We start from the raw sequence: 14,080 nt of genomic DNA, 5'->3' as shown, positions 1-14,080 counted from the left end.
TGCAGGCCTCTGGGACCTAGACTGAAAAGTCACACAATGTCATTTTTGCTGCATTCTATTGGTCCAAATAAGCAACAGTGCCAATCCAGATTCACAGGGTGGGGAAATATACTCAACTTCTTGTTGGGAGGAGTTTTAAGAAATGTATGGCCATTTTAAATCAACCAGTGATATATATTTTTCTTCTGATATTAATATAGGTATATCAGCATTTATTTATTCATTTATTTATGTGATTAGTATGTGCACTTCCATTCTTTTGCTTTGAACTTTTCTGGGCCCTATGTTTTAGATGTGTCTCTTATAAACAGCAAGTTTTTGGAGTTGTTTTTGTCTTTGTTTATGTTTTAATCTGATCTAAACTGGAGATTTTTTTAAACTGGAGCTTTTGCTCTGTTAATGTTTAATAAAGTTACTGACATGTCTAGGATGCTAAATTTACCATCTTACTGTGTGCTTTTAATTTATCCTACCTGTTCTGTATTTCTTTTGCTTCCTGATATGGTTAATTTTATATGTCAACTTGATTGAGCCATGGGGTGCCCAGATATTTGATCAAACATTATTCTGAGTATGTTTGTGAGGGTGTTTTTGGATGAGATTAACATTTACATTGGTAGATTCAATAAAGCAGATTGCCATTCTTAATTGGGTGGCCCTCATCCAATCAGTTGAAAGCCTGGACAGAACGAAAAGACTGACCCTCCTACAAATAAGAAGGAAGTCCTCTGCCTGACTGTCTTAAGCTGGGACATTGATCTTTTCCTGCTGTCAGACTTGAACTGAAACATCAGTTCTTCTTGGGTCTCAAGCTTGCCAGCTTTCACACTGGAACTATACTATTGGCTCTCCTGGATCTGAGCTTGCTGACTGCAGACAGATCTTGGAATTTGCCAGGCTCCATAATCATGTGTGCCAATTCCTTATAATAAGCCTCCTATATAAATATATGATGACTGACTAATATAAACAATCCTGCACCTTGCTTTAGAATATAAAGGTACTAAAGTACCTATAATTTTTCTCTCAGCCTTTGGGGCCTCTGTTGAAACTTAAAGACAGCAAGAAAAGTCATATTAAAATTATGCCAGATTATTATTCCTTTTTTTTTTTTTTTTTGAGACAGAGTCTCGCTCTGTTGCCCGGGCTAGAGTGAGTGCCATGGCATCAGCCTAGTTCACAGCAACCTCAAACTCCTGGGCTTAAGGGATCCTACTGCCTCAGCCTCCCGAGTAGCTGGGACTACAGGCATGTGCCACCATGCCCGGCTAATTTTTTTTTTTGTATATATATTTTTAGTTGTCCAGATAATTTCTTTCTATTTTTAGTAGAGACGGGGTCTCGCTCTTGCTCAGGCTGGTCTCGAACTCCTGAGCTCAAAGAATCCACCCGCCTCGGCCACCCAGAGTGCTAGGATTACAGGCGTGAGCCACCGCGCCCGGCCCAGATTATTATTCTGTAATTTTTTAAGTGTTTCCTAATTCAGATGATTCAAATGAGGATCAAGTATGAGGTACAATAAATATTCAGACTTAGAACTCAGACTTGAATGACTTACGTTCCTCTCCTTCCCCCAACCGCCTGTAAAAGTGAAAATAAAAATGGGCTAGTTGTTCTCAAAGGGTCCTATGGAAACAGTTATCCTTTGAGTTTGCTCTCCTCTCCCGTTTCACAGTCCCTTAGACTTCACACACGTCTCCACAAGCAGGTATACACTCCTCCCTCCCACTAGCAAATACCAGAAGCTGGAAAATGGTGAAAGGAAGCTATTGCTGCCTGAATGCTGCTGGGAAAACATTGTAAAAGGAGCACCCAGCAACCTGTGACCATGGAGATGGCTTGTAATCAGCAAACCAAGGCCCTCGCTCTCCTTCCTTCTCTGGGCATCCAAGAAATGGTTGGTTTAGAAACCCTGAGCCCACAGACTATTTTCCAACAACAGCTGCATAGCAACAGGATAATTTGCTGTAAACCCAGGAGTGAAAAACTGTTCATGTGTTGCTCATACTTATCAAAACCAAAGTGATCATAGACAGCAGGCACTCTAGCTTCTTTTCTAGCGATAGGGCAGACTTGATATCCTGAACTACCTTCTCAACTGAAACTAAGACATGGGGTAAAATATATAAGCACATAAAAATATAACCACATTGCTGAGCTAGCACAAAAGGAAAAGAGTCTACAAAGGCCAAAATGAAGTGAAAGCAAGAACCCCAGGAAGTAAGCAGGCACCAAAGCCACCTTTTGCCCTGAGTTTCTGTCTCAATAGCTGCAATGACTTGGGGTTCGTGAAGTAAAGCCTGAAATGCCATTAATAGAGAGTCCATTAGGAGACCCCATGCAAACCTGTTGCCGCCTCCCTGGGGCTGCAATCGCAAGGGAAGAGTAGACAAGAAATAAATTCACCTTGCAAAAGAGGACAATGAAATGTATCTGTTTTGATTTTGGTGTGGAGGTGGGGAAAGCTCCCCTGAGAACTTGTAACCGCAAGCCAGCCTTCACATGGCTTTGTTGTCTGCACTAATAGTGTGTGGTAGTGCTTTGAGATGATGTGCAGAAAGCAGAGGAAATACTCTCTGGAGGAACAAAACCTCAACTGAGGACCCAAAGAATTCCCATCATTTTCCAAGGAAAATAAGCAGCTTACAGTTAAAAAAAAAAAATCATACAATACACAAGGAACAAGACACTAAGATCAAGAGGTAGAAAATTCCACGGGCAGCAAAATCAGATCACAGAGAGTTCAGATAGTGGGATTATGAGCTATAGAATACAAAATGTTTCCACAACTCCATCCTTGCCTATTTCCTCCTGTTTCCAAATGCAGCCCCCCACCGGTGTCTGGCTCTTAGTCTCTATTTCTTCAGAGATGCTGCTCTTGCGTTTCCTTTCTTTCCAACTCTCTCTCCCGAGGCACCTTCCCGAGGACTATGAACACATCTGAATCTTTACCATGAAGGAACAAAAGAAAAGAAAACTTGCTTACATTCATCTTGCTGCACCGCTCATGGCCAAGCCTCTTTATTTACTTATTTTATTTTTTATTATTTTTTTATTTTTAAAAACCTACAGCACCCGGTATTCCCAGGCGGTCTCCCAAAAGCTTCTTGAAAGAGCAAATGTTGTGACTCCCCCATGGTCCATTCTGCCCTAAACTGTGGTCCAGCTTCCCCACCCCATACCCCTCCTTCTGATGTAGCTCTTACCCAGGTTGTCAGTGTCCTTAGGTACCAGGTCACCAAATCCAATGAACTGTTCTCTCACCTGTTGTTGCTAAGGCACTTGCACTGTGGCCGCTCCCTCTGCCAAGAAACTCTTTCCTCACTCGGTCTCTGTGACACTACTTTTACTTTTTTCTGATTTTTCTCTTACGTGTCTGGTCATTTCTTCCTGGTCTGCTTTGAGTGTTACATCTCCTCTGCCCACTACTTAAAATGCTACTGTTCTAAAGTATCTGTTCTTCACACTTTTCACATTCTCCCTGGGCATACCATCTATTCTCATGGCTGAAAATAGCCATATATCTCCGAGACATGCATGTCCTGGGGGTGTAAGAAATCTTCCCAGAGGCTACTCCAACATGAACAGTTTTAAGAGAATCACTTTCTGGATCCTCCCTAGAATCACTCTGCCTGAGACTATGCCTGTGATCAAGGTGTCTTCCTACACCAGCTACCTCTCACCCATCCTGAATCTGATTATGGAACATTTTCCTAGGGTGTAAAAAGTTCTGGGCCACCAATTTGCAAAATTGCTGTAGGTGCTGAGAATGAAAATAACTACAATATGGGTAATAAATGCTCTTATAAGTGAGAAGGTTTCCAACTCTATGCTTTCAGTGGAATTGAAGAAAGGCCAAATGGAATTGTCAGTGGATTGACTGATTGATGATTAAAAATAGTTGGGTTTTTTTTGAGACAGGGTCTCACTCTGTCACCTAGGTTGTAGTGCAGTGGTGTGATCACAGTTCACTTCAGCCTCGACCTCCTGGGCTCAAGCGATTCTCCAGCCTCAGCCTTCCTAGTAGCCACTAATTTTTTTTTTTTAATTTTTTTGTCTCACTATGTTGCCCAGGCTGGACTCAAACTCCTGGCCTCAAGCAATCCTCCCCTCTAAGCCTCCCAAAGCACTGGGATTATAGGCATGAGCCATCATGCCCCACCTAAAAATAGTTTTTGATGATAGACCAGTATGTGAATTGGGGTATATAATTCAGAAGGAGTTTAAAGAATTGATGGGTTGCTATAACAACTTCTTCCATCCTCATCTACTTATTTGTCTAAACAAAGTTTTTCAGAATTAATATCAAAGCAATTAAAAATATTAAAGGAATTTATGCTGAGCTCTATATTGTTGTAGCAATAAGTAATATTCATTCATGGATACATGAAATAATAGGAAAAAAATAATCCCACCAATCTCATTAAAAGATGCATTTCCAGCAATATTTTGCCTTTATGTTTAATTATTTATTTAAAATTATATTTATTTTAATCAATTGTGTACTAAAAATAATTTTAACAATAACTCAATCTAGAAGAAATTAATTAACATTTAGAGGCTTATGGTCTCAGGGGGAAAATTTTAATTTCTTTTAATAAATATAGTAATTTTTGTACAGACAAGTATAAAAGGACAATCAAGAAAAATCTTTCAAGCATAAAAATGCGTTACTTTAGGATTACATTTTGTAGAATAGAAGTATAAGTTCAAGGAGAAAAAAGATTAAAATTTTCACCCTGTAAAGAGGAGCTTGTTTGTGTATTTTTTTAAATTGATGAGGTAGCAGATCACACTGGCATTTAGTTTCTTTTGGCTGCATTAAAATGAGTGACATGACAATTTTCTCTTAAAAGTCAAAATTTAAGATACATCAGAAATGACATCTTTTGAAAATATTCAAATTTGCAATAAATAATTTTATATGCTAACTTAAAAATGTATGAGGGTCAATACTGTACAATTCCATTTATACGAAGTTCTAGAACAGGCAAAATTATAGTGAAAGAAAATCAGAACAATGTTTGCCTCTAGAAGGGGTGGGAGCATAGATTGATTAGAAAGGGTTACAAGAGAACTTTCTGGGCTGATAGTAATGGTCTATTCCTTAATTGGGTTTAGGGTTAGGGTCAGCCACCATACATACCAACATGCATGCATACATACACATACATAAATACCTGGACTACAACTGGCTTCAGAAATGGCTAACTCAGTTAGGGGGTAATGTCATCAATGATTCAGGTTTTTTCAACTTTCCACTTTGTTGTTCTCAACGTTGGATCTGTCTTCAGGCTGATATGAAGATGGGGACAGCAACTCCAAGTGTATCATTCCAGACCCAACAACTTCGAGAGGAAGAAGAGAGATCATTTGGCTCCCCACTAGACACCACTCCCATCACCTTCGTCAGAAAGCCTGTCAATTTGTTTCCTGAACTAATCACAAGGGAAATAGGATTATCTTAGCCTAGTCATATAGAGGGTCAGCTTCTGCTAAGAAATGTAACTTTGTGAAAAGAAGGCAAGTTTATACTCAAAATCTAAAAAACTGCTACGTTGCAGGTAGTCATCTGTCTCTAACACGGGTGCTAAAATTGTAGTATGAAAGCACATAGATTTCTATGTTATATAACAATAAAGATTTGGTTCCCAGAGTATAGAATATATAATCTCTAAATATATTTTGTCTTAGAGACATAAAATTCAACAATGTCTTTAAAGTGTCATATCATTGTTGTTCATTCAGTTGATTTATTGAATGGCTACTGTGTCCCCGACACTATTCTTTTAGTTCTTTTCCTTTATAATACAACAGAGGTGACGGATATAGAACTCTAAGTGTTTGACTAAAGCTAAAGATTCACCTCTTTCTGTATGTCTGATTTTCCTCTTTGTCTTTATTTCACTATTTGAGACTTATGCTGAATATCAGAATCAGCACTTTCATTTTTCTGCCTTCTATTCATTTTTATAAATAAAATTCACTACTCAAACAAATGTCCAAAGGCACAGATGTAGGCAAAGATGGCAACATGGTAGAAACGGAATGGTTGGCTGATAGAGTTCAATGCAATAATGTAGTACTTACTCTGTGCCAGGCACTGTTCTAGGCAGTTTACAAATATTAACTCATTAATCCTCACAACAAAAGTCTATGAGGTTGGTACTATTATCTCCATGTTGCAGATGAGGGAACTGAGGCCCGAGGATGGTGTTGCACGTTGTTCATCCGACTGAAAGCTGAGATTTGGCCTTCAGCCTTCCTGACACACCTCCCCCTCTGCCTTCGCAGGGCTCCTGCTTCACTTGGGCTAACCATGGTTCTCATCCTTCCCCCAGAGGCTTTGTTCTCCCCACCCTGTGCTTTTGCACGTGCTCTCTGCCTGGACCGCTCTTCCTCTGGGCTCGGACTCCTTCTTCCAGACCAGATCAGGCCCACTCTCCTTGGCAATGGCTTCCCTGGCGGACGCAGTGAGGCTAGGCCCGCCCAGCACCTAGCCAGGGGTGGGGAACCTGCGGCCTCGGGGCCACATGTGGCCTTCTGGATCCTTAACTGCAGCCTTTTGACCAAATCCAAATTTTACAGAACATCAGGATTTTGTTCTGTAAAATTTGGATTACGTTGAGGGGCCACACTTGGGGATCCCGAGGGCCACATGTGGCCTTGAGGCCGCAGGTCCCACCAAACACTCCCCATGTCTTTCTGTTACAGATCTGCCTCCACTACCAGACAATGTGATTCCGGGCCTGGCTGTCTCCTCGTTGTTGAGTCCCCAGGGCTTGCTACTACGCCGGGCTTATAATAGGCACTTAAAGTTTTGCTGAATCAACAGCATAAGCTCCCTGAGTTTTACGCTTTCCTCTCTCGCCCATACTGTCTGACACCACATATTGTAGACACTTAGTCAACGGGAGTGGGAGCCTGAATTCTCCCGCCAGCAGCCGAACTTAATAAAAACAAAGCAAAACAAAACCTCCCCCTGTTCTCCCATCTCCACATCACAGTTAAGACCAGGAGAATTTGGATTCCTTCCAAGCTCTCCCATCAGCCGACCCCAGCAGGACCTGCGGAGTCTGAGTGTGACTCTCGCACGGGCCAGCTGGGCAGGGTGGGGAGCAGCTGTCGGGGCCCCGGCGCCGCCTCCCGCGCCTCCGCCCGGTTCTTGCCTATTAAGGTAAGAATCCTCGCGGGAGCGCGGGAGGGGCCGCACGGGGGGTCCCCTGGAAGCGGCCTCTGCGGCCTGCGTGCCGGCCTGGCGCCGGGGAACCGCGTCTCTGGCCGCTCGGCTCGGTGCCCCGCGACGGGTCCCGCCAGCTTCAGGGAGGCCTCGGGTCCTACATCTCTCTTCCACCGAAGGCGCCTTCCTAGGTTTCCACAGCCACCGAGGCCGCGTCCGGATCCCTCAGCCATCATCGCGGGCCCCAAAGGAGTCTCCGCATCGGGCGCCGATTGACTGGGCTCCGCGTCCCCGGTGGGCGCTCCTTCCTCGCAGATGCCCGGACGGGTGCCGGGAGCGGTGCGCCCGCGGGAGGTTGGGAAGGTGGTCCCCGCGTCAGCAGGGACGCAGGTAGCCCTTGCGTCCGAGGAAGAGCGGACGCGCTGCTTCTGGCCGCTCCATCTCCACCCTCGAGGCGCCCCCAGTCCCCGCCAGCCTCGCCGCTCGGGGTCCTCGCAGGCCCCGGCCCCCGCGCCCCGCCCCCTAGGCCCCGCCCCGAGGCCCCGCCCCCGCGCCCCGCCCCCCGAGGCCCCGCCCCGCCCCCTCCCCGCCGGCGCCCGCCGCTCCCGGCGCTCGGAGCGCGGGCCTGGGGACTCGGGAGCCCGCCGCCAGGGCCGCAGCATGGGGCGCTTCCGCGGGGGCCTGCGGTGCATCAAGTACCTGCTGCTCGGCTTCAACCTGCTCTTCTGGGTGAGACCCGGAGCTGGAGGGCCGGGCAGGGGGCCGGGCGGCGGGCGCGGGGCCGGGGTCCCCGGGGAGCCGACCGCTGCGGCGCCCGAGCCGCGCTCCGGGAGAGGGCAGGGTGTTCAGAAGGCGAGGCGAGAAGGCGACAGACAAAGAGGGAGGGGAGCGATGGAGGGGAGAGAGCGGAGACAGAGATGGATCATGGAGAAATGGTGAGAAGGGGAGAGACACCGTGCGGCTGTAAGGAACCCCCTGCCTTGGTTTTTATCTCCCAGCTGGTGAGGCCAGGTGCGGGGACGGCCTCTCCTCAGCCCCGAGGGTTGGGGCCCTGGCGGCCCCCGCTCCCTCCCAGCCTGCCCTGCACACACCCCCTTCCTCTCTGCCTTCCAGCTGGAGCCCAGGCCTGGCCGGGGCGTGGGGAGAGAAACCCCTGCCCTTGGGGCTGCCTGGGGCTGTGCCCCACGCGAGGTGTGTGGACATGCCACCCGGCTATGATGGTTTTGTATAGGAAGTTAGGGGTAGGAGTGAAAATTGAAGGGAGGGAGCGTCCTTTTTCTGGGCTTTAGGGAAGGGTACCAATGCATGAGGAGGTGGAAGGTGCTCTTCTGTGAAAGGGGTGGGGAGCAGAGGGGCTTCCAAGGGGCAGCAGCGTGTCCTCACAACCGCCAGCCTGCAGCCTCTGCTAACTACTAATGCTCCCGGAGATGATCTCATTCAACTTTGCAGGGGTTTATGGAACTGACAGCATTCCCGGGATTAATGCCTCACTGAGAGATAGGGCCTTGACCCTAGTCTCCTGTGTTAATGAGACATGATTAGGGCCAGACCATCACTGGATCCCTGGATACCCTGTCCCAGACCCTGGAGGATTGTGAGACAAGGTCTGAAAATTGTCTTTTCTGCACTTTACCTCTTGGGGTTTCTTAAGAGAATGTCAGCCAGTGTAAGTGCTCAGATAGACCCTGAGGGAAAATACAGAGCTGGCTTGGGGTGAAGAGGTGCTTAGAGGGGGAGGGAGCAGCAGGGGCCTGAGTGATTTGAAACCACTGGGCTGGAGGAGGTAGCTGTCCTCTCTGCCCTGGGCAAGTTGTCTTCCCATGACTGCAACTATTTAATTATTGAATGATGGTCTCCGTGTCTGCCAACCAATTAGCCCAGACGCCCAGGTTACTCCAGCAACTCCAGGCTCTTCAGAGGTCAAGGGCCATCTTCAGCATCCTTCCGCAGTGGAAGCTGTGAAGGAGGTACCACGTGGACATCCCCAGAATCTTAAAGATACACATGGCTTTTGTACACCTGGTCATTTACATGCAGCGTACTATAGGGAAGGGCATTTCTGAAGGCCCTTTATGTTATGTTTTTTAGTAGTCTGGCTTAATTTCAAAACCTGCTAATTATAGATGTCATGCTAAAGTGACACCTTTTTCACTCTCACTGCTTACAAATTCAAAAGAAGTTTTAAGCCTTAGAAGGAATTCTTAGTCTGAGTGCATTGCTTCTTTAGCACCTGATGTTGTGCCAGCCTCCCCGGGGATAATGAGAAGCATTTACTGAATGTGTTCAGTGTGTGAGGGACACTGCTAAGCACTTTACATTCATGATTACACTTAATCCTCACAACAATTCTGATGTGCATACTATTATTATCCCCATTTTTATAGATGAGGAAACAGAGACTCAAATAGGTTTACTTGCTCAAGATCACACAGCTAGTGAGTGGCAGAGATAGGACTCAAACCCAGCCTATCTGCTCTTAAGTGCTGTGCTGCATTCAGTTAACCAGTCGTTCCCAAAAGTGTGGTTCCTGGACCAGCAGCATCAACTTCTCCTGGGAATTAGTCAGAAATGCACATTCACATCCTGTCCCAAAGCTGTTGAATGAGGGGAGGGACCCAGCAATCAGGTAATTCTGATCTCAAGTTTGAAAACTATTCTATTAAACAATTATTAAACAAATAATAATTTACAGATATAAACACTGTCCCCTAAACTGCTAATCTAGTTGAGGAAACGAGACCAAAGCATATAGCACAACAACACAAAAATAAGCCAGTGTATCAAGTGACAAATTTCACGCTGTTGACCATAAACACAGCAAGGAAGGGAAGTGGGAACAACGCAATGTTTGAGTGCCTCTATGTGTGAGCCACTGAGGTTAGATATGACCTTTTAGATACATGATCTAATTCAGGAGTTTACAGAAAGGATCACAGTAGTAGTGAGGAAACAAAAGTTGTCCTTAACCAGGAGATATTTAAGCTGAACCTGGAAGGACTGGGAGGGTGGAGGTGGGCAAAGGTGACGCACCATCCACCAACAGAGGAACAGAGCAAGGGGGTGTGTGGGGGCCACAGCCTGACCGAGGAAGCCATCAGGCTTGCGCGCAGAGATCCTGAGCAGGCTGGGCTTGTACAAGCAGGGTGCGCTTGAGCAACTTATTCTTACTTCTAGTCTTGTTTTCTCATCTGCACAATTGGAGTAATAAAGTTGTTGGGAGGGTTAAAAGGAAATAAGTATCTGACCTCAACTTTCTATAAGTCTAGTACACAGTAAGTGCTCAAAAAATTTTAATTATTACTAAGCGCCTAGCACATAGTAAGCATTCAGTAAGTGTTAGCTCTCTTTCTGATGCCCTTAATGTTAGGGAACAGTATATATGTTTGCCAAGTGACTCGCTGCTTCTCTCCATTTGAGGAGAACTACACCTTATCCTTTCAATCTGTATTTGTGAATTTTCCCCACTGCAACTTAAAACACTCTGAGAGCAGGAATTTTGTTCTGTTTTGTTCACAGCTGTATCCCCAGCACCTAGAATAGTGCCCGGCACACAGGAGGCGCTCAACAAATATCTGTAGAATGAATTAGTGAATCTTCGGGTTAGAGAACTTGGTGTGAGTGGCCTTCTTGATTTGCACAGATAATCAATAATCATCTTTATCTGAAGGACTGAGCCTATCTCTGCCTGCTCATTACTGAGCTGTTTTTGCTCTGCTTACATAAATAGAGCACAGTAGGGAAATATGGGGACCTTCCCCTCCCCCAGTTCCATGGTGGGGTTGGGGGGGCCACTGTGCAGAACAGCAGCAGGTACCGGCTGCCTTCCCATGTCTATACCTGCACAACCAAAGCGAAAAGGGCAGACCAAAACAGGTACCTAGTGATTTAGGGGAAAGCAATTGTGTGGGATTAATGATCTAGGTATCTACCTTCACTGCAACTGAGGGGACCTGATTCCAGAAAAGCTCCACCCTAGTTTCTGAAGTTGTTTTTTCCTGGTTGGAGGGCTTTGTGGGAAGTTTGGGGAAGGAGCAGAGGACAGCTTTCCTGGAAGGACAGGCTTTAGCCATGACTTAACGTGTAACATGTACACACACCCTTAGAAGTTCATGTGCCTGCCCTCTGAGATATAAGGTCCCCTGGGTGACAGCACTTCCTTTCCTATCAGAAACTTGCCAGTGGCAGGCATGGAGGTGGGGCGGGGTATGTTTTGTGATCTGCCATTTGACAAATCGTTTTGCAGCCTCCTCTGGCAGCTCGGTTTAAGTTTCCCTAGGCTGTGCTCCTGGTTGTATAAACATTCAACTAGATTCTGCCCGAGCCAGCACAGTACTCCCTGGCCCAGGGCCGCTGCCCCTATTCACCATTGAATTTTTAAAAACAAAAGTAAAGCCTCGCCATTAACCCCACTAAATTAATTTCTGTTATCATGGCTGATGTCTGACATGAAACCCCTCCCAACATAGTCTAAATTCAGACACTGCAATCAGATAGCACGGCATATCCCTGTGCCTTTCATTGAAATCACCTTTATTTTTTTCCTCCGTTGCATAGCAATATAAATAAAACACTCCAACCCACCAAGCCACATATGTTGGTTTAAAGAAAACCCTGGGCACTGTTTATTCCTTGGTTTGTTGTTGTATGCTCAGCGTTTTCCTATCATTGTGCTGTACTAGCCGCTCGGTGTTACCAACTGACAGGAAGCAGGGTGGGTCATTGTTGCAAGTCAGATGCCATATATGGCAAGCTCGAAGTTGCTCTCCTTTCCTTCTCACCATTAGTCCTACAGCTCTGCGTTTTCACTTGCTGATACCTGACAGGTGCTTTAAGGAAAGACAGTGTCTCTCTGGCTTGGGAGTGAAAGAAGTTTGACTCAAATGAAGCTCATAGAGGTCACCTCTGCCTCTTTCTCAAACTTGTTGCAAGCAGTAACTTCAGAGCAATCACCTGTCAGAAAGACTGATTTAGAAAAAAATACCTAAGAAAATATTGTTTGGGGTCCACTCAAAAGCTAAACCACCCTAGAAGGCAGATAGGAATTTCCTCAGCCTCACTGTAGGATAGTCTTCATGTCTGATTCTGTCCGGGTGGGAAGAGAGCAGCAGTGGTCAGCTTCCCTTAGTGTGGATGAGGGACCTCGTGTTGCTGGGAGGAGCAAGAAGTCTACAATAGGGGCCAGTCTAGGGAGGCCAGAGCTATAGTTCTAGTGGTCTGGTAGACCTCGGACAGATCTATGCAGTGTGACGCTTCAAATCCAGGAATTCAAAGCCTGGGAGGTGAATACTGGCATCACACTGCCTGGGTTTATTCCTGGCTCCACCATTTACTACCTAGGGAACCTTGGGCAAGTTTTATAACTTCTTTGAGCCTCAATTTTCTCATCTGTAAAATGGACATAATAAAGTGCCAACATAAATCTATGATCTTTGTGCAGAAAAAAATGAGTTAAGATATGTGAGGTAATAAGTATGGCATATGCACGTAGTAAATACTCAATAACATATTGTAGTAGTCATATTTAAATACTAGAAGTACAGTGGGAAAGTAGAATCTGGAATCCAGGAGGTTCCTAAAGGTAAGGGGAAGCAAGCAGATGGCCTACATCCAGTCAACCAAGCAAAGTGGCACGAGTCTTATGGTTTATCAAGGACATGGAGTCAGAAGGTGAGATCCCTTCCTCTACAATCAGTTCACTCAACAAACATGCGCCAACGACCTTCTATGTGCCTGACATCCTGCTAGGTGCTGGAGATTCAAAGATGATTAAGATACAGTCCTTGATCTTGATGCACTTGTGCTGTTTTTTAGCTTCCATTTTACCTTTGATTGTAGTTTACTCCCTCTCTAGTCTTTGCTCCTTGAGGGCAGGGACTGTGTCCTCCTGGCATCCCCTTCTTCCAATCCCTCAACACCTTAGAGCAGGGTTGTTTGTGCCCTGCTCGCCACTGTGCTACCAAGTGGGGGCCAAGGGGAGACAGTGGGAAAGCCTTTAGTGACCAGTGTCTTTCACCTTAATGTACATACAGATCACCTGGGCATGTTGTTCAACTGTACGTTCTGACTCAGTGGTTCCGCACTTCAACAAGCCCCCGGCTGCTGCTGGTGCTGCTGGTCTGGGAACTCACTTGGGGAACTGCTGTTTTAGGTGTGGCCTGAAGGGGTCAGACACCCCCCAGTGGCACTTGTTTCTGAATGGGGCAGGGAGTACCCCTTCTCTTGGTTGTCTCACTTGGCTGGCTCTTGGCAGTTCTCTTAATTCAGTTACCACTTTACCTTTTGTTCTAAGTCTCTTTTTTTGCGCTAATGCTTGATGGTTTCTAGAAAGACCAGCAAACCATTTATCTATTGTCCATTGCATTTCACTGGGTTATTCTAAAACATCATCTCTGGGCCTCTATCCATGTGTGACAAAAGAGAATGAAATCTCCATCCCCCAACCTTAATAGTGACAGTTAATATCACAACAGGGCTGCTCTCCTGAGACAAGTGATGCTCTGCTGATCACTGAAACAAGCCACGTCATGGTTGCTAAGGAATTAAGGGAAGAACAATGCCAGTAAGATGGGAATACCAGCTGGGCTGGGAGCACATCTTACGGATGAGTTACATTGGGTTACATTGGCCTGCCCTTTTTGTCATCTTTAGATTTGATTGGAAACAGAAATAACTACACTAATTAACTTTCACCTGAGGTTTTAGATCACAAAATGCTTTCACATGCATTATCCCCTCTGATAATGAATCACAGCAATCCCATGAAAGAGAGGTAATTGTTCCCATTCTACAGATGTGGAAGCTGAAAGTCAGGCACGGTAAGTGGTATGTCCCAGGTCTTCTGATTTTAAACCTCATGTTCTTTTCACTGTTTTAACTTATTGGGACTTGTGGAATATAAGG

At 45.7% G+C, this 14,080-nt stretch overlaps 1 protein-coding gene across 1 annotated transcript in view; it reads left to right on the top strand.

Moving 5' to 3' along the window:
• Positions 1-7,768: 7,768 nt before the first annotated feature.
• TSPAN2 (tetraspanin 2) overlaps positions 7,769-14,080 on the top strand; it is a 41,490-nt gene continuing 35,178 nt past the window's right edge. Inside the window, exon 1 of the mRNA XM_045546889.1 lies at positions 7,769-7,909. Within this exon, the coding sequence (XP_045402845.1) occupies positions 7,841-7,909 (69 nt within the window). The 5' untranslated portion in view covers positions 7,769-7,840. The remainder of the gene's footprint in view (positions 7,910-14,080) is intronic.

The sequence above is a fragment of the Lemur catta genome, chromosome 3 (genome assembly GCF_020740605.2).
Source record: "Lemur catta isolate mLemCat1 chromosome 3, mLemCat1.pri, whole genome shotgun sequence".
Lineage (NCBI taxonomy): Eukaryota > Metazoa > Chordata > Mammalia > Primates > Lemuridae > Lemur > Lemur catta.
Note: the sequence above shows the minus strand (reverse complement) of the source record. Positions and strands in the feature narration are given on the sequence as shown.